Source organism: Salvia splendens, chromosome 4 (genome assembly GCF_004379255.2).
Source record: "Salvia splendens isolate huo1 chromosome 4, SspV2, whole genome shotgun sequence".
NCBI classification, from domain to species: Eukaryota; Viridiplantae; Streptophyta; class Magnoliopsida; order Lamiales; family Lamiaceae; genus Salvia; species Salvia splendens.
In genome coordinates this window covers 29,600,763-29,625,789 of record NC_056035.1, presented here as the reverse complement: position 1 = coordinate 29,625,789, position 25,027 = coordinate 29,600,763, and the positions used below count along the sequence as shown (strand labels likewise).

At 41.7% G+C, this 25,027-nt stretch overlaps 1 protein-coding gene across 1 annotated transcript; it reads left to right on the top strand.

The window, feature by feature from the left end:
- The first annotated feature begins 298 nt into the window (after nucleotides 1–298).
- On the top strand, nucleotides 299–3,437 carry LOC121801571 (NADP-dependent glyceraldehyde-3-phosphate dehydrogenase). The gene is made up of 7 exons (XM_042201091.1): nucleotides 299–569; nucleotides 656–978; nucleotides 1,058–1,314; nucleotides 1,498–1,653; nucleotides 1,912–2,290; nucleotides 2,368–2,484; nucleotides 3,112–3,437. The coding sequence occupies exons 1-7, from the start codon at nucleotides 425–427 to the stop codon at nucleotides 3,223–3,225; spliced, it is 1,491 nt and encodes a 496-aa protein (XP_042057025.1). The 5' UTR covers nucleotides 299–424; the 3' UTR covers nucleotides 3,226–3,437.
- The last annotated feature ends 21,590 nt before the right edge of the window (nucleotides 3,438–25,027 follow it).

Sequence of the window (25,027 nt, the reverse complement as noted above, 5' to 3'; positions counted from 1 at the left end):
GGAGTATATAAAAGAGAGATTCATATTCCATTAACTTTTTCCACTTATTTTTTCTTACAAAATTAATATAGTATAATTTTTTAAAACACGCACCTATCAAATATGAGATGTTTAATGGAGAACCTTGAGAGTAGAAGTAGAAGTAGAAGTAGAAGTAGAAGTAGAAGTAGTAGTAGTAGTAATAAGTAAGATAAAAAGAAAGAAGAAAAAAGAAAAAAGAAAAAAGAAAAAAGAAAAAAAAGGGATATGGTCCAAAAATGATGGAAGGAGAATTGTGGCTAAGCTTATTCCATGAGAGAAACAGAAACCACTACATATACGCAGGGCAGCTAGCTGAGTTGAAGAAAGCCAACTTTTTTGCTGCTTCATTCCTCTCTCACACTCCTATAAAACAGCATTCTTAGCTGCGAAGCAGAAGCAATCAATGGCCGGCACCGGAGCTTTTTCTGAGATCATCGACGGCGACGTCTTCAAGTACTACGCCGACGGCGAATGGAAGGCTTCCTCTTCCGGCAAATCCGTCGCCATCGTCAATCCCACCACCCGGAAAACTCACTACAAAGTCCAAGGTAACAAAAACCCGGATTTCCCTTTGTCTGTATAATCGGAACCAGCTGATAATATCAGTATATATCGTTATATAATGACTGATCAGCTTGCACGCAAGAGGAGGTGAACAAGGTGATGGAGACGGCGAAAGCCGCGCAGAAGTCGTGGGCCAAGACGCCCCTGTGGAGGCGCGCGGAGCTCCTCCACAGGGCCGCGGCCATTCTGAAGGAGCACAAGTCCCCCATCGCGGAGGCGCTTGTGAAGGAAATCGCGAAGCCGTCTAAGGACTCTGTGACCGAGGTGGTGAGGTCCGGGGATCTGATTTCCTACTGCGCCGAGGAAGGGGTGAGGCTGCTCGGGCAGGGCACGTTCCTCGTGTCCGATAGCTTCCCGGGCAACGAGAGGACTAAGTACTGCCTCACATCCAAGGTAGTTATGACTTATAATTATGATGTTAGTATGATATTGTCTGCTCTGAGCTAAGTTTGTTTGTTTGGTTAAATTATAGATTCCGCTTGGTGTTGTTCTGGCGATTCCGCCTTTTAATTACCCGGTGAACCTTGCTGTGTCGAAGATCGCGCCTGCTCTCATCGCCGGGAACTCACTTGTGTTGAAGCCTCCGACTCAGGGTGCGGTGGCTTGCCTTCACATGGTGCATTGCTTTCACTTGGCCAATTTCCCAAAGGGGCTCATCAGCTGCATCACAGGGAGAGGATCTGAGATTGGTGATTTCCTTACAATGCATCCTGGTGTGAATTGCATAAGGTAAACTGTTGGCAATTGAAACTAAATATACAAATATAACTATCCCACATCGGTGATCATCACTAGTCTCATAGCCCTCTGTCTCTATCATCAATTGGTTTTAAGATGGAACTCATGGATTTCTGTCACAAATACGAACATGATTAGTTTGTTGCACTCTGATTTGATCTCACTCTGCCTCAGCTTCACCGGTGGGGACACGGGCATTGCGATCTCGAAGAAAGCGGGGATGATCCCTCTGCAGATGGAGCTGGGAGGGAAGGACGCATGCATCGTGCTCGAGGATGCGGATTTGGGCTTGGTTGCAGCCAACATTATCAAGGGAGGATTCTCTTACAGGTAGGTTACTATCAAAACTAGTACTCCCTTCGTCCCATTAAAAATGAAACATTTGCTTTTCAGCATGAGATTTTATATAGTGTTGTTTTGTGAGTTGATGAAGAAAGAGAAATGATGTTTCTATTTTAGAAACGTTTCATTTTTAGTGGCACAATCCAAAAAAAAGAAAATGTTTCATTTTTTTTAATGAGACAAAGGAAATATTTGTTCCATTCAGAAATTGGGAAATGGACATGTGTTGTGTTAATTGTGTGGCAGTGGGCAGAGGTGCACTGCTGTGAAGGTGGTGTTGGTGATGGAGTCCGTGGCGGACGCTCTAGTGGAGGCCGTGAAGGCGAAGGTGGCGAAGCTCACGGTGGGTGCGCCCGAGGACGACTGCGACATAACCCCGGTGGTGTCGGAGTCGTCTGCCAACTTCATTGAGGGCCTGGTGATGGATGCTAGAGAAAAGGGTGCCACCTTCTGTCAGGAATACAAGAGGGAAGGCAACCTCATCTGGCCCCTGCTGCTCGATCATGTGCGCCCGGACATGCGCATCGCCTGGGAGGAGCCTTTCGGCCCCGTGCTGCCCGTGATCAGAATCGGCTCAGTCGAGGAAGGAATCCACCACTGCAATGCCAGTAATTTTGGCCTCCAGGTAGAGCAGAGTTCCATGTCTCTCTACATTTTTTCGTGTTATATGACATTGACATCTCTAATTTTTGTGAATTACAGGGTTGTGTTTTCACCAAAGATATCAACAAGGCAATGCTCATTAGTGATGCCATGGAATCCGGAACCGTTCAGATCAACTCCGCCCCGGCTCGTGGCCCGGACCATTTTCCTTTCCAGGTACTCAGCTCATTACCTTAGAGTACTAAGATGCCCACATTATTGAATGACACGCTGATTTTAGGTGGAGTAGTTGTGTATGATAAAGTAGATTGGAAAAGGTCATTGAATATTTTAATAATGAGAGAGGGGAGAGATTTATTTCCAAATATAGAAAGTGGACATCTTGAATGGGACAAATGGAGTATTATTAAGGATCAAATAGGAGAACTCATAAAAAAAACTAGTCTGTTAGAAAAGAAGCTCATTTAGTCTATAAACCCAACTCCAGTTGCTCCCACAACTGATGTGGGACATTGAGTTCATAATAATCGATTCCACTTAAGGGTCAACGTCCTCGTTGGTCATGCTAGTTTCTTACCAGACCACCAATTTGAGTTCTCATTGGTCATGGCGGCTTCTTTGCACCACTCTGAGTCGGCACCCAAACGTACTCATTGGTCATAGTTGTTTTCGGTGCCACCACTCTTAGTCATTTGATTTCTCAATAAATGTTACAAGAAAGTCATCAAAACCGACTAACATGTTAGGAGAGATGACTCATTTAGTGTGTAAAACCAACATGAGTTACTTTAACAACAGATATGAGACATTGAGTCATCAATTAACTATTGAGTTTTGTAACAGGGTATTAAGGACAGCGGGATCGGATCACAAGGAATTACCAACAGCATCAACATGATGACAAAGGTGAAGAGCACTGTCATCAACTTGCCAACTCCATCATACACGATGGGCTAAACATATGCTGCTTCAATATCAAGTTACTTTTAAATAATAATAATTTTTTAAAAGGACTCTTGTTTTATGGGATACTCTTAATTTTTCTCTGCAATTTACGTTTAATCCATGTTTGTATAATGGGAGTATTTGAAAAATGGGAGTAGGAAATGTGTATTGTGACATAAACTGTGTTCAATGCCAAATATTGAACCATCGTGTCCGTAACCAAATCACGAGTAATTTTGAAGCATCTGTTAACTAAATTATTCTCTTGCATTTAAACACATCAAATAGTAGTAACTAAAAAGCAATTCATTTCTAACATATTGCTATCATGATAAATATATGTTTGATGTTTACCAATATTTCTATTTTAAATCATCATATCAAGAGTATGGATCGAATGATTCTGCAAAATCATCAACTAAAATTTACATAACGTTTATTGTACTAAAGCTTAAGAATCTCAAATTTTATTTGTATTTTAAATATCTACTGGAAATCAAAATAGTGAATTGTATATGACATATAGTTAATTACATTAAGGAAATAATAGTTGGTCGTGAAATTTATGAGATTATTGAAAAAAGTCATTCCAAGCTAGTAAACAAAAACGAAATAAAGGTTTCAAAAAAGAATTAAAATAAATGAATGAATCTTCATAAGTGCAGAGTCTTTTCGCTACAAAACTTGCCCTACCACGATGGTAGTTTATACCACATTCGTAGTCTCTCTCACTAGTTTGAGTATCTCATTTTCAGATATTGTTGCTCAAAGAAATATTTGAGACTTTTGTGATCTAAAAAAAATAATTTCACACTGAACTCCATGGGGGTGATATTGCACCATTAGCAGTGCATGCGCTACGCCAATTAACTCTAGATTAATTTAGCTTGTGTGGTCTGCGATGTCGTGATGTATAGGCGATCACCTTCACATTCTGCATTAGAACTCAATCTAGTCCATTCCTTGATGCATCGGTGCAGACACCAAAGCTTGTTCATGGCTCATGGATCGTTGGTACTGATACAATGGTCAACTCCTCCTTAATAAACCTTGACTTTTACTCAGGGTTTAAGAAAATCATGTTGCCGGAGGATGAATCTTTTTATCTTCATAGTACGATTTTTGAAATAGATGAGCACCTGTTTTGGCGCTTTGATTTCCCTTCTACATTGCCCGATAAATCAGTGCATATTTATGAATCGAGATGTGAAGGAAGCAAATTGAGTTGGAACTATATGTTAACTGTGGATGTGGGATTGGGATAATACCCCGATGGAGTACTGGTTTTGTTGTTATTGAGTTTCAGAGGGACTCATTTGTGTACGATTATCGTGCACGTAAATTTGTGTGTAAGCTGACCAATAGGTCGATGATTGAGTATAAAGGTAGCTTCGTATCTGTTACCGAGAGCGCACTAGTTCAGGCAGCTGCAATTGCGAATCCGACCGGTGGCGTGGCCCGGCCCGATAGGGGAAGCACATCGTTGATCAAGCATGATTGAACGTGTTCCCTTATGCATTTTGTCTAAGTAGTTAGTCATTTCTTTGCTTTGCTTCTTATGCATTTATATTGTGCTCCCAAATATCAATCATACAAGTAAAACATTGTTGTTTTTAGCTAAGTTTCTGAATTTTTGTTAGTCAAGGTTTCTTATTGTTGGGATATGTGAAATTGCGTTTTAGATTTTGAAATTGTGGGGGAAATTTTATTTAGTCTCGAATATGTCAATAACTATAGAGTTATGCAGCCATATCTACGTTTCAATAAATGTAGACTACAATAATAATTTAATTTTCTCATTAAATACTAAAAAAATTACATTATTATCCTTTGCTATAGATTTAGTTCTAGTAGTTGTTTTCTTTTATTGATTTTTGTGTTCCACTTTCTCTTTCTTGAATCATGTTGAGTTATTGACTAATTTATACTCCCTTTATCCTAAAAAAATTATGAACATTCAGGATAATATAGAAATTATGACATAATTGGTAAAGAAAGAGATACGAGGAGAATGAAAGTTAAATTTGTGTTAGTGGATAGTAAGACACGTATTATAATTAGTGTTTAATGGTGAACTCTATTGATATAAGTTGTAAATAAATTAATGTATGCGGCTACTGAGTTGGAGTAAAAATTTAATGGTCCTTCCGTACCAAGTGGCATGATGATTTGGTATACCTCACTAATAATTCCTTGACAAATGGATATAAAAAATGGTCCACATGCCACATCTATTTAACATCAATTCACTAATCTAACGATTTCATTAATCAATTTATGAAAAGTTGTATAATACTATTAAATAAGAATTATCATACCTTAGAATTGGCAACGTTATATAATAATATATATGTATATTAACTTCATAATATAATTGTAATATTTCATTCATAAAAAAGTAATCATAGTATTACATTCTTTCACGTCAAGAAAAAAAAAATTATACTATTATAATTGTTTGATAGTAGTATTTTTTCTTTTTTTATATTCATATATATACAAAAAATCTATAAAAATAAAAGTTATGACTATAACTTATATTTTATGTAGCTTTCAATTATTATTGTGTTAAAAATTATTAATAAAATTTAATATGAGGATTCACTATCTTATCTTTATGCAATTAAAATGAACTTATTAACAAAAGAAGAACTTCAATTATAAAATAAAAAACAAAGAGTATTTTAAATATTATATCAAAAAACACCAAATGAAATTTGAATAGATATAAGAATATTTTTATTTTATAAGAGAGATATTGGAGTATATTTCAATCTAATTCTATGGTATGATAATTCCATATTTAATAGTATTATACTACTTTCCATAAATTGATTAATGAAACCGTTAGATTAGTGAATTGATGTTAAATAGACGTGGCATATGGACTATTTTTTGTGTCCATTTGTCAAGGAATTATTAGTGAGGTATACCAAATTATCATGCCACTTGGTATGGAAGGACCATTGGTCGGAAACTGATCGAGAGAGGAATGCGATTTGAATTGATCAAGTTATATGGAAGATAACCGACCGGATGGATCAGTTAGCAAATGTCGTTGCCACTTGATCAAGGCGTTCTCGCTCTCGCTTGCCGCCAATGTAATTTATAACTCCCAGACATGCACTACTTTAACAGTAAAGCGGCAAGTACGGGGTCGATCCCACAGAGAAACCGGTGTATCGAGTGTGTGAGTAGTGAACAAGGTTCGGCAGCTGCCACGCTTTAGTCTAGGAGTTTCTAAGCTACTAGATTTACGCTAGGCAAAATATAAACTATCTACTTGATCAAGGCTCTCGTCATGCTGACACAATCAATGGATCAAGTAAACGACAGGCTGGAATAAGATCTTAACTACCTAGGCATACTACGGAAAGCACAAACATTTTTCCATTCAACATGATAAAGATTCGGACAATTAATCGAAGACTTAAAAGCGAAGCTGAGCTGGAATAGTAAACAGGATGATGAAAACAAAACAACTTCGACTTTTATAGCTAGAACAATGCGGTGAACATTCGGAATACAAAAAGATCGATTCTTTAACTGCGAAATTAAACTAAGCTATCAACTCCGGAAAATAAAAAAGCGAGTAAGGCCGAGGAGTTCTCGGTTGGAAACTTGGGACGGCGCCGAGCATATATTGAGTACTCTGTCGCGCTCCCTTCGGTCGCACTCTCTCTAACTATTTCTTTAACTAAGCTACCTCTGAACTGGAAACTAAACTAAAAGGAAGATGCTGAAAAGGAACTCTACAAAAAACTCTCTCCCGCACCCTGGTTATGATGATACATCCTCTATTTATAAGCTCATTGTGACGTCCTCCAACTGGATGACGATCTAGGAAGGGAATATTTATTCACGCTGTGATCGAGCGTCTCATCGACTGATACGTGCCTTCCTTCTAAAATGACGTCGCTCCTCAATAATAGAATGATGACTCAGCTCGGTCCTTGCATCTTATGTATCAGCACGTGTCCCCTTCTAGAACGTCATCCTTGATAGCAGAATGATGATTCCTCTCCAGCTAATTAGCTCACACGTCCTTCTTCTAGAAACCAGTGGTCCCTGCCTAACTGCTTGATCACCCCCTTTGATCAGTTCACCCGATTTTTGGTCTTTTTCGCCCTTTGTACCAGCTTGATCAGCTTGGCCTTGTTTCCTTAGTCAAGCGGCATTCCTGCACTTTTAACATTTGCTTTGCACGATAAAGTGATCAATTAGCATACATTTTACCCCTAAACCGATGCATGAAATAGGCTTTATCAAACTGCTCACACTTAAAACATACTTATCCTCAAGTATAAGAAAAAGAAAAGAAAAAGATAAGGCAAATTTCAGGCAAGGTTTACTAGTTTCAAGAAAGTAAAAGAAAACGAAAATAAAACAAGACTCAAAATAAAAACACATATTCACATAGATGCATTAGACCGAATAAACTTCCACAATCATAACCGAGGTCGAGGTCAATCCATTTGCCAACAGCTTACGTTTCTTCCCTTTCGCGTTTACTTGATCATGGTGTCAGTTTGTCAAGATTGCTCAATTAAAACCAACTGTTGGATTCACTCAGTCACTCATTTATCACCAGAGATGTTAGGACTGTTAACTAAGTATTGCCATAAATTTAATACCTCGAATCGGACTGCACAAGATAGTTCCTTAAGGTGTTTGTTTCGGGTGTAATGGGGCTTAAGGGGAGTAATGTGTTAGGGTAGGGTCCTAGGGGTTCTAAGTCAAAATTATAAACTGTAAAAAGAAGAACACATGAGTCAAGAGACCAAAGATCTGAACAAGCTTTGCTGAGCGATTTATTTCGCCACTAGATATCTCCCTGGGTCAAGTTGCGACCTCTAGCCTTTAATTTTTGGCTTATTCCCTAACTTCCGATTTAGTGGGTCAGGTTACAACTTTTTCCTGCCCTCTTTTTCTCAAATTTTTCTCAACTCTTTTTTTCGACATATATTTTCCAATTTTTTTTTGTATGACTTGATTTCTGACTTGATCAACCTGATTGACTAACTTGCTCAACCCGGCTACCATTTTATTTTGACTTTCTACCGCCATCCCCCCTTTTCTTTTGAAATGATTCATCTCTCGACCTCTTTTCCTCATGTGTTTGTAAAAAAAGTATAAGGATGTGGGTTTCGGTTTCAAAAGAACGGGTAAGAGTGTATATGAGCTCAACGTGGTTAACTAGGGGGTGCCTTGTTTGATGAGGCGGGTTCATGAAACGAAGGAAGAAAGGTTCAAATGGTTAAGTCCTAATGCCTTTAGTCCTTACTACTTGTGCAATTTTCATCTAAATATTAAAGAGTAGTCTCTCGTAATTTTTTTCTTTGTAAAAATAGTAGAAAGTGTTCTACTTTGGCTTATAACTCACATATAGAGAGGCTTCACAGATGATTTTAAAATTAAGCATTTCCATCATACTTGCGTCGTTCAAACAGATCAAGTTTTAGCAATCAAGTTTCTTCGTGTAAACATATTGATTCCTTTTTCTTACTCTTCCCAAAGCAATCAAGTCTTTCATTTATCCAATTGCATGCATACTGCCCTATTATTACTATCTGATATTTACATTTTTATAAATTTGACATGTATGATTTCACTGGAACTAACCCTTCCCCCTCCCACTGCATATGAACTCGTCCTCGAGGGACTGGATGCAGTGGAAAAAGGGTTAGGCACAGGCAACGACACAAACAAAAAAAGCCAAGGAAAACTTCTCACACTTAGATAAGATACTAGGCTAAGTGGGAATAGTGCCAACAATCAAAACATGCCGATAAACACAGAAAACAATAACCAAAACACAAAGGCAGACAAAAACGGGCAAACATGCATAACCTTCTCACACTTAGGGCTCGTTTGTTTGGTATGTTAGTGGGTAGATAGAGCCCACTATCTACCCTTATGTCTGTGTTTGATTGACATGTTTGTATTACACGAGACCCGGTGTTGAATCCCACAACCCGCTTTTGTTGGTGTTTATTAGGGCAAAATATTTGATAACTCTGTACATGTTGAAGGCTGCGTTAGAATTTTATCAGCAAAAAAATTATAGGACCCCCTTGAGTCAAAAGACATAATTACCCCCATCATTAATACAACCACCATCCTCTTCACCGACAAAATTCCCAACCCAAGCATTCAAAAATTTGTGGAGTAATCGAAGATCTGCGGCGAGTTTACGAAATCCAAATCAAACAAAAACTGCGGGTAGTTTGTGATTTCACGAATTCGTGGAATAATCGAAAATCCTGATTCAATTACGAAGGGAATTCAGAGATCTGGGTAGGCAGAAAAGCTTGTGGGTTTAATTGGTTAGGTTCAATCCAATTGCATAGGATCCATGGCCGAGCAAAATCATATTCTGAGGGTAATGTTTTACAAAACTCTGGAATACTATCCATCTTCAATTCGTGACCGGGCTTCGATTTATTATGCACATAATACACAATTTGTGGATGCTAGAGTTCTTCGTTGCGTGTGTATGTAATATGCATGTTATAAGATGTATGTGATTTGATGTAATTTCTATTTATATTTCATTTTTCTAATTGATATTCTGTTGCTCTGTATATAATCGATAGAAGTCTGTATGCTCTGACTTAGCATCATCATTTTTGAAAATCTTGTTTACAGTTTCACTTGATAAGTGGATTTGATATTGGCCAGTCTGAACAGGGTTACGGTTTGTTTGCTGTGAATACCATATAAAAATTCATGTCTGATTGCAAATCTGCTAGCTTTAAAATTGACGCTATTGTAATCCGTATAGGATGACCGGAAGGGTGAGGAACCGACCACAGTTCTGATTATGCTTGAGGAAGTACTGAAAAACCTTCGGATCAATCTCCTCTTGGTAAGCATGCTACTCACTACGATTGGACCTAACCCGAAAAAAGGAAACGGGGTGGTAGAGATACACCAGAAAAACTGATTGAGACCATTCCAGACCATGTAAAACAGTTAGACAGGCTTGTCCGTGTAACTGATAGATCATGCATAGACAATCTTCGAATGGATAAAAACACATTTGGTAGATTATGTCGTCTTCTGCGTGACCGAGTTGGATTAATAGATCAGAAATTTGTTACGGTTGAAGAACAAGTAGCTATATTTTTATGCATTCTATCCCACCACAAAAAGACACGGATTGTTGGTCACAATTTCATGCGTTCTTCGCAAACTGTGTCTAAATATATGCATATTGTGCTCCGTGGGGTCCTTACTTTACACGAGGTGTTTTTAGTGAAACCCGGGCCAGTTGATGATGCTTGCACTGACCCAAGATGGACATGGTTTAAGGTCTGTTAAATTTGTGAAATGCCATGTTGTTTTATGTCAGTTCTCTAAATGTCCCCATGTCTGACCCTATTTTTGTAACAAATAACTAGGGATGCCTTGGAGCTTTGGATGGTACGTATATCAACGTCAGGGTACCCATTGCGGACACCCCTAGGTACCAAAATAGGAAGTGCCAGGTAACGACAAACACACTTGCGGTATGCGATCGACGACTCCGCTTTGTGTATGTATTGCCAGGATGGGAGGGATCAGCAGGTGATTCGAGGATATTATGTGATGCTATAAGCCGGCTGCTTGGACTGTAAGTTCCCAAAGGTAGATCATTATGATTTTTCATTTATTTCCTATGTTTGCCCTTATAGTTCAAAACATTTTGAATACACAGTGTCCTTATGTGATTATTATCATGCACCGTCGCTCTCATTTCATAGATTGCTATTACCTTTGCGAAAATGCATATTCCAACAGCGAGGGATTCATCACACCATATAAAGGTGTCTGATAGCATTTGAAAGAGTGGGGTCCTGGAACACAAGCGCCGCAAACTCCGAAGAACTTTTCAATTTGAAGCACACTAAAGTAAGGAATGTGATTGAGCGTTCCTTTGCAGTGCTTAAGATGCGTTGGGGAATCCTGCGCAGCCCGAGTCTCTACCCTATCGACTTGCAAACCGGGTTGATAATTGTTTGCTTCCTACTGCACAATTTCATTCGTACTAATGTGGAAGTGGATCCCTGTGAGTACGTCTTAAGCGCTAAACCGGATGACGGGTATGGCAGTGACAACGAAGAGCCGGTAGTGCCTACTATCAATGCTGTCTCGCCAACAGCTTTGTGGACGAAGAAGAGGGATGATTTGGCGGCTGCAATGTGGGGTCAAAGAATGATCGGGTGAACGTAGTAACATGAGTTTATGAATTAATTCGATTTGCATTTATGTACGTGCAGTTTTCTATTCGACAAACAAATGATGTGTATGAACTGATTAAATTTTCTTGTGTGATACTTTGTTATGTATGGCCTAGGCGCATAATTTATATTCTGGATTAATGATATGAATGGGTTAGGGTCTGTTCAATTTTGAATACGAGTCAGTTTGTGCATTTGTTTGTCTAATATTTGTAATTTGGATGTCTTCCTTTTATATGTATACTATTTTGAGTTTGGGACAGCACATCATACAAGTTTGGTGAGGTTTTAAATTCCCACATTAACTCCCATAATAATAAACGTAAACATCATTTCCGTTCCTAGGCAAAAATTACTTATTATAACGTAATTCACATATGACATTCTTTTAACTAAATTGTTTGGTTTTGTTAATTATTGATTTTTTTGGTTAATTATTATTAATGACGGCATACATGGATGAAGCATTAACGACATTAATGGAAAAGATTTTGTTTTCATAAATAGACAGATATTGTGCCAAGAAATGCAACATTTTTTCAGATATATTTTGATACTTTAGTGTTGACTAAATATTTGATAATTTATTAACAAATATTTTTACCCCATGTATAGTGCGCATATTGAATTATGTACATGTATATCTCAGAAGTCAAACAAGCCCAGAATATATGTAGCCCTTTCAAATTCCATATATAGATTGGACCTTAGAGCCATAACATAATTAAGAAACATTCACCAAAATACCATACATTAAACCCAATGATCAAGCATTAAAGCAAGTAATATGAAAATTTGCCAGGATCAAATGGGCGTACACCACGCAAGTATCCCCTACATTACGATAATAAAAAGCTTACTACAACTGCATATAGCTAAAGTAATTACTTCCAACGATCTTAAGGACGTTCAAACCACACGTAAAATTGGACAACAAAGGCATCAACGAGCTTGAAATGGCAACGCACCCCTTCCACCAGATTGTGCTCGTGTTTGAATCGAGCCCACCCATGCTTCACCCACATCGCCACATCCCCCCTTCGGTCACCAGATACACGGCCGCTTTAATTGCCCCCAACGGGATATGGCGTTGCCAAAAGCCATATGGGATCTCAATGCTGCGATTGATGTTCGTCGGGGTGAGTGAAATGACGAATGTTGGGTAGCCGTCGACGTTTAGTGCCCCGCTATTGTCCACGTAGTCGTCATCCATAGTTGTTTCAGATTCAGTCTCCGATTGCACGTAATCGTCGGACGTATCAATGTCCGGGGAGTAGCTACCTTCCACATCGCCGTCTTCAACAACTACAAATAAAATGAGTTTATGTATTAGTCCCGCATGAACAAAGTAGATGATTTCAAGTGAGTTTACCGTCAACGTCTCCCTGCGGTGGACAATGCGTTGCACTATCAAACCGCTTTACATTGAAAATTCCAACATCCACCAAAGTGAAGGTGAGATGATCGCCGTGTACGACGCCAGTAGCACGAACAAACTCTCGCCTTCTGGAGGAGAAGAAGAACCCATTGGCAAGCTTCAGAATTCGTACCCTATATCATATTCCATTCGGCCAAACGAGCCTACAGTCGAACAGTAGGTCATGTCCGTGAATCCCGACGAATTCGGGAGGAAGTCGCTGCAAGATATAAGTTGAAGCGAAAACAACATAACAATTTCATATGTAATATATCAAAATAGAAAGCTACATACCATGTCATCCTTGCATCGCTCCTGGTGGAACACCTTCATGAATGCAGGGAGTCTTTGGTAGTCCGGGTCGACGTTCGGGATGGAGTTAGAAACTTCACCTCCCATGTGAAGTTGTATGTGATGCAGATTTAGTTTAGGGTTCGACTAAGTGTTGAATGTTGTTTAACCGACTAGATACGTATACAACGTTAGGCTTCAAATGGAGAAGACAACCGTATGCATTAAAGAGAAGTGGCGAGGAAGGTGGAGAAAATTTATGATATCTGAATCGAAGGGTGAGCAAATAAAGTGTGGCGTGTGAACCTGTGTATACATGGCTTCTCGCAAATCCAGCTTTAATTGCCCCCAGCGGGATATGGCATTGCCAAAAGCCATATGGGATCTCAATGCTGCGATTGATGTTCGTCGGGGTGAGCAAAATGACGAATGTTGGGTAGCCGTCGACGTTTAGTGCCCCGCTATTGTCCACGTAGTCGTCATCCATAGTTGTTTCAGATTCAGTCTTCGATTGCACGTAATCGTCGGACGTATCAATGTCCGAGGAGTAGCTACCTTCCACATCGTCGTCTTCAACAACTACAAATAAAATGAGTTTATGTATTAGTCCCGCATGAACAAAGTAGATGATTTCAAGTGAGTTTACCGTCAACGTCTCCCTGCGGTGGACAATGCGTTGCACTATCAAACCGCTTTACATTGAAAATTCTAACATCCACCAAAGTGAAGGTAAGATGATCGCCATGTACGACGCCAGTAGCACGAACAAACTCTCGCCTTCTGGAGGAGAAGAAGAACCCATTGGCAAGCTTCAGAATTCGTACCCTATATCGTATTCCATTCGGCCAAACGAGCCTACAGTCGAACAGTAGGTCATACCCGTGAATCCCGACAAATTCGGGAGGAAGTCGCTGCAAGATATAAGTTGAAGCGAAAACAACGTAACAATTTCATATGTAATATATCAAAATAGAAAGCCATATACCATGTCATCCTTGCATCGCTCCTGGTGGAACACCTTCATGAATGCAGGGAGTCTTTGGTAGTCTGGGTCGACGTTCGGGATGGTGTTAGAACCTTCACCTCCCATTTGAAGTTGTATGTGATGCAGATTTAGTTTAGGGTTCGACTAAGTGTTGAATGTTGTTTAACCGACTAGATACGTATACAACGTTAGGCTTCAAATGGAGAAGACAACCTTATGCATTAAAGAGAAGTGGCGAGGAAGGTGGAGAAAATTTATGATATCTGAATCGGTGGATGAGCAAATAAAGTGTGGCGTGTGAACCTGTGTATACATGGCTTCGCAAATCCCGCTGGTGGTTGGGAGTTAAATTAAAAGGAGAAAGAATGATGATAATTTAAAAAGAAAAACAATATTACTGAGGCTGAGTATATTGAATTCATTTAGATATTTGTGGATGTATGAATGGAGTAAAGAATTGATTTAATATTCCATAATGATTCGTGTCATATAGTGAAAGATTATACTAGGATTACAAGATATATATTATTTGAAAATTTGTATATACAGCACTGAAAACATATTGGGTGACAATCCCGAAAGTTTTTCACAAATTCCAATCCCACGATCATGAACTAACCGATTTTACATTAGTAAGAATAAACCACGATAGAATAAAACAATATATTATAATATAATACCGAATATTACCCAAATGAAATGCCTATACAGCAGATGTGCCCTCAACATGTGGTGGCAGCACGGATTCTGCTTCGTCGGCTGGAGTGGAGGCAGGCTGTGCCCCTCCATTTTCTTCTTCAGAGTCATCCCCACTGTACTGTACCAGTGGGACGACGGGTGTAGGTTCAGGTTCGTGAAGGGGGGCTTGTGTTTGGGGAGGAGATGGAGGGTTTTGGGGAGGATTTTGGGGTGCGGAGGTCGTAGCGGGGTCCCTCGACCGGAAATTTCCAAGTCGGGCTTTGAGGGTGGCGTAGACCGCCGCGTTATCTATCTCGGAGGTCATACTCCGGAGGATTCTATCTAGGCGCCGTATGGCCTCTTCGTCCACTTCAGGAAGTGGAGCGGCGGCGCTGGTTTGTGTTGGAGGGACGGTGGTGGTTGGTGTAGAAGGGCCGGCGGTTTCTGGGACTGTTTGGGAATGGGGTGAGGTTCTCCGGTCACCACTGTCGGTGCCGGCATCGGAGGATGAGGATGAAGTGCTAATTTGAGTTATCTGCATTTTTCTGGTGATGGATGTGGGTGATTCTGTTTGAGAAGATGATAATTTGGGAGGGTTTTGAACCTGGGTATTGTGGGTGAGAGCAAATAGGATGTATTGTAGGCGTTTCCGATAAAAGTGAGATACAGATCAGAAGGCTGCCTTTTATACCAGATCCTGACTGTTGAGATCCCTGCGACTCTTCGCGTACAGGCGCGTCTTTTCAGAGTGACAGCTGGCTAAGCTTCTTCGATACACTACTTCTCTCCAGTACATCTTTTCCAATGCAGCAGTGAGTACTCTCTGGCACCCTTTCAATGAACGTACACGTCCTTTCTTCACCCTTCCCTGATCAACTCAAACACTGTACCCACCAATTAAATTCACATTCCAACTGATCAAGTGGACAATTAATTTCAGATGAAAACTCAAATAGTACCACTTGATCAGTTGCTATCTCACTTTCCAACTTTTAATTTTCTACGAATTAAAAACTAACACATGAAAAAATATTTACACTAATTACTAAGGACTTGACCGGGTGCCACTAGGACGTCACTTGATCAGTTTAATAGATCTGCTTGATCAAGCAGACTACCTATGAGTACCCAATCACTCCTTTTACCTGCTTACTGGCGAGAGTTAGGCACGAGTAGTGGAATGTCGTCCACCACAAATTCCTCCATTCCATCTCGGTATGGCTTTACCCCGTGTCCATTTACCATAAAGGAAGGCGAGTCAAGATCGCTCCCCTGGAGTTCGACTGCTCTGTTTGCTCTGATGGCAACAATGGTAAAAGAGCTAATCCACCTCGACCGCAGCTTCCCGGGCATCAATTTGAGTCTGGACTGGAAGAGAAACACTCTCTGGCCCACCTTGAGTTCCTTCTTGCGAAGGTTCTTATCATGCCACATCTTCGTTTTCTCTTTATACCACATGGCTGAATCATAGGCATCAAGGCGGAGCTCTTCAAGCTCTTGTAATTGCATTCTCCTCTCCTCGGTACCTGCCTCAGCATTCAAATTCATTTCTTTAACTGCCCAGAAAGCCTGATGCTCAACTCCCACTGGCAGATGGCACATCTTCCCAAATACCAGTCGGTATGGGGACATCCCGATTGGCATCTTAAAAGTGGTTCTATAGGCCCAGAGCGCGTCCTCCAGACGACGGCTCCAATCCTTTCTCGTAGGGTTGACCGTTTTTTCTAGGATCGCCTTTATCTCTCTGTTCGATACCTCGGCTTGGCCATTGGACTGCGGGTGGTAAGGTGTGGACAGGTGGTGGACTCCATACTTTCGCATCAAGGCTTCGATAGTTCTGTTGACGAAGTGAGTTCCCTGGTCGGAGATAATGGCCCGTGGCACCCCATATCGGGTAAAGATATTTGACTTTAAGAATTTCGCCACTTCCCTGGACTCACACGTCCTCGTCGCCTTTGCTTCTATCCATTTAGACACATTGTCCACCGCCACTAGGATGTAGAGATTGCCTTCAGAGGATGGGAAAGGTCCCATGAAATCCATCCCCTATACATCAAATATTTCGCAAACAATTATGAGGACCTGAGGCATCTCGTCTCTTGTAGAAATTTCCCCAGTAAGCTGGCATCGAGGGCACCTTTTGCAGGACTCATAAGCGTCTCTGTGGATGGAAGGCCAGTAGAACCCGTTGTCAAGTACTTTCCTTGCTGTTTTCTTTGGCCCAAAGTGACCGCCACAAGCTAGTGTGTGGCAGTGGGCAGTACGTCTTCTTGTTCCCATTCTGGTATACAGCGTCGGATTACTTGATCTGCCCCCATCTTCCATAGGTAAGGATCATCCCAATAGAAGTATCGGGAGTTGCTCTTGAGCTTCAGCCTCTGGGCTCTCGTAATCTCATCACTTCTGGGCAGCTCGCCTGTCACCAAATAATTAGCCATGTCAGCAAACCATGGCTCCTGTTGCTTGTGTTGTCCCTTTCCTTGGTTGGCTTGATCAACCCCTTCCACTCGGTTGATCCATTGAGGTTCAGAAGTTGACTTGATCAGATAGAGATGGTCCTCGGGGAAAGCGTCAGAGATGGCCTTTCCGTTGTCTTCTTGCAAAATTCGGCTCAAATGATCAGCCACTTTGTTCTCGCTTCCCTTTTTATCCACTGCTTTCCAATCAAACTCCTGTAGAAGGAGTACCCATCTGATCAGCCTCGCCTTTGATTCCTTCTTCGCCAGCAGGTACTTGATGGCTGCGTGATTAGTATAGACTATCACCTTTGAGCCCAACAGATAAGGACGGAATTTTTCAAAGGCGTATACCACCGATAGTATCTCCTTTTCGGTCGTATCGTAATTCTTCTATACTTGATTTAGAGTTTTGGAAGCATAGAAGATTACGTAACTCTTCTCTTCAATCTTTTGACCTAATACTGCCCCCACAACATAGTCACTGGCGTCGCACATCACCTCAAAGGGGTGACTCCAGTCGGGGGCGTGTATAATTGGAGAGCTTATCAATCTGTCCTTCAGCAGCTGGAATGCGGCCTTGCAGTCATCAGAGAATTCAAACTCCACATCATTCTGGAGTAGTCTTGTCAGGGGCTGGGCTATCTTTGCAAAGTCTTTGATAAATCTTCTGTAAAAGCCAGCATGTCCTAAAAAGGCTCTGATCTCCTTCTGGTTGGTGGGATACGGGAGTTTTGCAATGACCACTATCTTCGCTTGGTCGACCTCTATTCCCCTACTCGACACCACATGACCTAGGACAATTTCTTCGGTAACCATAAAATGGCATTTTTCAAAGTTAAGAACTAAGTCCTTCTGTCGGTATCTTTCCAATACTCTGTTCAGGCTGTGCAGCCCTTGATCGAATGTGTCCCCATAGACAGTGAAGTCGTCCATGAAGATTTCTATACAGTCTTCCAATAAGTCAGAGAAAATGCTCATCATGCATCTTTGGAAAGTGCCTGGGGCATTGCAGAGGCCAAAAGGCATTCTTCGATAAGCGTAAGTGCCAAAGGGACATGTAAAGGTAGTCTTCTCCTGGTCATCTGGGTGCACTGCGATCTGGAAGTAACCACTGTATCCGTCGAGGAAGCTGAAATATTTCTTCCCTGCCAACTTTTCCAACATCTGATCAATGAATGGCAGAGGGAAGTGATCTTTCTTCGTAGCTGCGTTTAGCTTCCTGTAGTCTATGCACATTCTCCACCCAGTAACTGGCCTTGTTGGAATCAATTCATTTTTCTCATTCTTCACGACCTGGATTTCTCCCTTCTTTGGTACCATGTGCACTGGGCTGACCCAGTTGCTGTCCGGGATTGAGTAGATAATTTCGATCGAGACCAACTTGAAAATTTCCTTAAGCACCTCTTTCCTCATGTTGGGGTTGAGCTTTCGTTGTTGGTCGCGGTGTGGTTTTGATCCTTCTTCCAATCGGATATGATGCATGCACAAGTCTGGGCTGATGCCTACCAAGCCTGTCAGCTTCCAACCGATAGCCTTCTGATTTCTCCTCAACACTTCCAGCAATCTGTCTTCCTGCCCCTGGGTCAACTGACTGTTGATGATGACAGGCTTCGTTTCTTCCTCCCCCAGGTAGGCGTACTTTAGATGTGCTGGAAGGGGCTTCAACTCCTTCGCTGGTGTTGGCGTCTCAGCAGGCAACAAATTTTTCTCGCTAGGCTAGATACTTGAGCTTTCCTACTTGACCCAGCTGGTCTCGGGCGCTCACAAAAATCCATCTTGGCCTTCGCGATGGCTTGGTCGTCCATTTCTCCGACTTTCATGGTTTCGTACCACTCTGCTACCTCTCTCTCGACCTCTTCATCAGCAGCGGAGTTAGTGAACTGGTATACGTTCTCGTTGTCAGCTGGTTTCTTCATAGCCTCCTCCAAATACTCTTGCACTAAAGGCTCAGTCACATCTACTGAGTATACGTTCTCGTTGTCAGCTGGTTTCTTCATAGCCTCATCAATGTTGAACGTGAACTACTCTCCATTGAAGTCCAAGCTGATCGTCCAATTACGGACGTCTATTATGGTGCTGGTCGTAGACAGGAACGCCCTTCCTAGTAGGACTCTACTCGACTCTCTTGCTGCTGGTTCTGTCATCTTGATTACGAAAAAATCGGCTGGGTATAGAAAGTTATTCACCTTCACGATCACGTCTTCCAAAATTCCCTCTGGGTGAATACACGATCTATCGGCCAGCTGTATCATTATATATGTATCAACGAGCTTGGCCTCCCCCAGCTTCTTGTAAATCGAGTATGGCAGAACATTAATCGATGCCCCGAGATCGCACATCGCGTGCTCCACCTGGATATCTCCGATTGAAATCGGGAGTGTGAACATCCCCAGATCGGTCTTCTTTGAGGGGAGGTCGCTCATCTGGATCACGGCAGAGACATTCTCCTCTGCAATTAGTCTTCCCTCCTCCTTGATCTTCTCTGCCAGGTAGTCCTTGATGAATTTGCTAATCGAGGGCATCTTCAAGGCAGTCAAGAGTGGCACCTTGACCTCCACATCTTTGAACATGCTCGCCACGTCAATCGTGGCATCTCTTTTCCTGGTCACCATTCCACGGTATGGATATGGCTTGACCTTCTCTGCTTCTGCTTCTTGGCTTTCTTCTGAGGATCCACCTCCCACTTTGAGTTTGCCTTTGTCTTTCCCTTTTGCTTGATCAGGGGAACTAGACTATCCTTTTTCATTCTGGCTCTGTCCGGGTATACACATTGGAGGCACCGTAGGTTGGCTTGGGCTTTGATAAACCTTCCCTGACCTCAGGGACACTTCGCTAATATTTTCACGACCAAATGGCTGCACAGTGGCAGGGATTTTTCCTTCATTGCCCCTCAGCTCTCCCAGCGACATCGCAACTTGAGACAATTGCTTCGTGAGCATATCCAACACTGCCCTTTGCTCCTTCTGAGCCTCCTGAATTTCCCGCATCGCATCATTGGGATGGTGCGGGACTATCATATCTCCTTGACCTTCGTTGGGGTGCCGGTTATATCGTTGATTTGGCGGCCCCTCCACCGTGGTTGGGCTGTGGGTAGTCGGTCTGCCCAGAGTGCTCTTGCTGGTAATGTGGCTGGTTGTGCTGCTGGTTGCCTCTCTGGTGTGGCGGGGCATAACTCACCATCTGGTTGATTGGTTGCATTCCCTGATTGCTTGTCTGGGGGCCTTGATGTCTGTACCCCCAGTTTCCTTCATTTTGTCTACTTGACCAGTTGGGTTGTCCTCCACTGGACCAGTTCCCTTGAGATCCATTTGACCAACTTGCCTGACCTCCCTGCATTCGGTTTCCTCTGTTGTTGGATCTTTCCTGGTTCCGAGCGGCCTAGTTGGGCTGCCCTTCAGAGGATTGTATCTGCGGCGTCGATGGTTGAGGTGGATGGCTTTGATTCTGATCAGTCCACCTAAAATTGGGGTGGTCTCTCCACGGGGCTTCCCTTTGCTTTTCCTGGATCCAGTTGCCATTCGCATTCCAGTGGCCGACGTCATTCACCTGGGGTTGCGGCTCCGCCTCAGGGGGAAACTCGCAATAATAATAGTGGTACTCTTCTGGCGGTGGCGGTGGCGGCGCATTATGCTTTTCCTTTGGTGTAGGCGGTGGAGGCGCTCTAGACTTCTCGGCTACCTCTAGCAGCTTCTTCACCATTTGCTCGAACCGAGCCTCCAACTTTTCATCACTGCGTGCCTCCGCTGCGTGCGCTGCACCTCTTCTGTACTGGCCACGGGATGTCTCATACGACCGCTTGGCTTCAATCAACCTCTCTAGTATACTCTTTGCTTGGCTGAATGGGGTTTTCGAGAAATCCCCTTGAGCTGCTGGGTTGAGATCGTTCTTGCTGTCTACTGTGAGTCCGCCGTAAAAGGTGGAGTAGATCTCCCTCTCTCCCATTTTGTGGTTGGGGCATGCTTGAAGCAGCCATTGGAATCTATCCCAGTACTGGCCGAGGGGCTCATCGTACTCCTATCTGGCTTCTGTAATCTCCCGCTTAAGGGCACTTGTCTTCGACGCTGGGAAGAAGCGATCTAAAAATATCATTCGGAAATCGGCCCAGGTTCTGATTGACCCTTCTGGCAACCTCGTAAGCCAGACTCCCGCATCGCCTTTTAAGACGAAGGGAATAACCTTCAGCCTATAATCTTCAGACGTGGATCCAGCCGGCACGGGTTGGATATCGCAATATCGGCAAAATTCCTCCAGAAAGGCGTAAGGACACTCCTTCGAGAGGCCGTAGAAATTAGACAAAACGGCCAGCACTCCTGATTTGATCGCGATGGTCCGCATCCCACGAGTGATGGTGATGGCATGGGTGGGTTCCTTTTCGTCATGAGCGTGTAGAGAGCCAATTCCTGAGTCGTTGTCAACGAGGGCCATCTCTGCTTCTGATTGTTCTAGTGGTGGTGGTTGGGGTGGTGCGTTCTGTTCTCCTTCTTCTTCGCTGGTCAGTTGATTAGCGGCTGCTGCTAGTGCGGCTCTGTATCGCGTGGTAACAACACCGGCTTCCTAGACTCTCCAATGAGCGTTAGTGTCTCTGTAAATATGAGGTTGACTCCAGTGTCCACCGCGTTGGTACCTTCTCATGAACAGAAAGAAAAACAAATGAGAAAAGAAAGAAAAATAAAACTATTTACACCTATGCACTACACACAAACATAAAATAACACCATGCTTCCCCAGCAACGACGCCATTTTGGTCAGAAACTGATCGAGAGAAGAATGTGATTGGGATTGATCAAGTTATATGGAAGATAACCGACCGGATGGATCAGTTAGCAAATGTCGTTGCCACTTGATGAAGGCGTTCTCGCTCTCGCTCGCCGCCAATGTAATTTATAACTCCCAGACTCGCACTACTTTAACAGTAAAGCGGCAAGTACGGGGTCGATCTCACAGAGAAACCGGTGTATCGAGTGTATGAGTAGTGAACAGGGTTCGGCAGCTGCCACGCTTTAGTCTGGGAGTTTCTAAGCTACTAGATTTACGCTAGGCAAAATATAAACTATCTACTTGATCAAGGCTCTCGTCATGCTGACACAATCAATGGATCAAGTAAACGACAGGCTGAAATAAGATCTTAACTACCTAGGCATACTATGGAAAACACAAACATTTTGCCATTCAACATGATAAAGATTCGGACAATTAATCGAAGACTTAAAAGCGAAGCTGAGCTGGAATAGTAATCAGGATGATGAAAACAATACAACTTCGACTTTTATAGCTGGAACAGTGTGAGTAAGGCCGGAAACTAAAGGCCGAGGAGTTCTCGGTTGGAAACTTGGGACGACGCCGAACAGATATTGAGTACTCTGTCGCGCTCCCTTCGGTCGCTCTCTCTCTAACTATTTCTTTAACTAAGCTACCTCTGAACTGGAAACTAAACTAAAAGGAAGATGCTGAAAAGGAACTCTCCAAAAAACTCTCTCTTGTACCCTGGTTATGGTGATACATCCTCTATTTATAAGCTCGCTGTGACGTCCTCCAGCTGGATGACGATCTTGGAAGGGAATATTCGCTCACGCTGTGATCGAGCGTCTCATCGACTGATACGTGCATTCCTTCTAGAATGACGCGTCTTATGTATCAGCACGTGTCCCCTTCTAGAACGGCGTCCTTGATAACAGAATGATGATTCCCCTCCAGCTCATTAGCTCACGCGTCCTTCTTCTAGAAACCAGTGGTCCCCGCCTAACTGTTTGATCACCCTCTTTGATTAGTTCACCCGATTTTTGGTCTTTTTCGCCCTTTGTACCAGCTTGATCAGCTTGGCCTTGTTGCCTTGGTCAAGCGGCATTCCTGCATTTTTAACATTTGCTTTGCGCGATAAACTGATCAAGTAGCATACATTTTACCCCTAAACCGATGCATGAAATATGCCTTATCAACCATTAAATTTTTACTCACTGAGTTGGGGAGAACTTTCCATAAATAAAAATAAGATATTTTTTTGGGACATAGGGAGTATTATATTAAAATGAACTTATGTATAGTACTCCCTCCGTTCCTTGTTAATAGAGGCATTTCTTTTCGGCACGGAGTTTAAGAATAGTGTGTTAGATGGATGGTGAAAAAGTAAGAGAAAATAAAGTAAGAGAGACGAAGAGAGAATAAAGTAAAAGGGAGAATTACTTTTTGCCAAAAATAGAAATGACTCAATTAACTTGGAACTTCCCGAAATAGAAAAATGACTCTATTAACATGGAACGGAGGGAGTACAATTTTTGTTACTATTTATTAATTATTAAAGTATATAATATAGTGTCATGATACATATAGTATATTACTTCCTCCGTCCCCTAAATATTGTCACAGTTTGACTGAGCACCGGTTTTAAGAAATGTAATAGAAAGTGTGTTGAAAAAGTTGGTAGGATGTGAGTCCTACTTTTAAAGTATTAGTTTTGTAGTAGTAAAATTTGAGTGAGAATAAATTAGTGGAATATGAGGTTCACTATAAAAATGGTAAAAAGTGAAATGTGACAAATTTTGTGGGACGGACGAAAATGAAAAAATGTGATAAAATTTCAGGGACGGAGTAAGTACTTAATAAATATATGAATATTAATTACATATTGTAATAAAGTGTGCCACTATACATGATAACTTAGGCTTGCATATTAAACTGAACAATATTAAATATGGCTAGTATTTAAATTACTTAGTAAAATTATGTTTATATGAATAAAATCTGATACTAAACTTTAACACAGGTATAAGTATTCCTTTATTAATTTGATTGTTGAAATCGTTACACCATATTTAGAGAAAGTGCAAAAATTATGAAATCAGAGCATCCACTGGACTCAAGGAAGTCTAAAACTTAATTTGTTCGATAATAATAAACTGATATTCGGATACGAGCACAAGAGCAATCATATCAAGATGACGAGCCCGAAGACCCTTCCTATATTAAAATTAGTTTGGTATAAAGGAATATAATCTAAGTGCAAATTTAAAATATTGTAAAAACGGTAAACTATGATTAAGACCGCTAGTAAATGTCAACGGATGATAAAATAACAAAAAAAAATGTCAACACAGTGTCAACGACTGATGTTGTATTAACATTTTTTGTTGTTGTTATTTTGTCATCTGTTGACATTTTCTGACGATCCAAATCATAATTTGGAGTTTGTACAATATTTAGAGTTTGCATTTTATCATTATCATTAGTATGAAACTATAAATAATGTTTGGTATAAGTAAAACCCTTTGTATATATTAGAGTTGTCAAGTGGGCCGGCCAGCCCATGCCCGCCGAGGCCTACATAACTTGAGGCCCGGCCCGGCCCGACGTTGGCTCATATCTGAGGACTGGACCTGGGCCTGGGCTGGGTTTCAGATGATCCTGGGTTGGATCTAGATTTACAAAAGGACCCAATTAGAGCTCATCTCAATTAATGAGCTCAGATCAGGCCCACTTCGTTTTATTGGTATTGGTGGGCCGGGCCTGGGCTGGGCCAGTTGACAACTCTAGTATGTATGCACAAAAGAATTAGTAGACCATTTAAAGTTTCACTCACCATTTATATTTTCAGAGTTTCTGTTATTGTAGATTAGGGGTGGGTAGGTACGGTATACCTTACCGAAACCACCATACCGTATACCTTACCGTAAATACGGTATGCGAAAAAATCATACCTTTACCTTACCAAAGTTTTCGGTATACCGAACTTCGGTATACCTTATTTTCGGTATGACGAATTTTCATA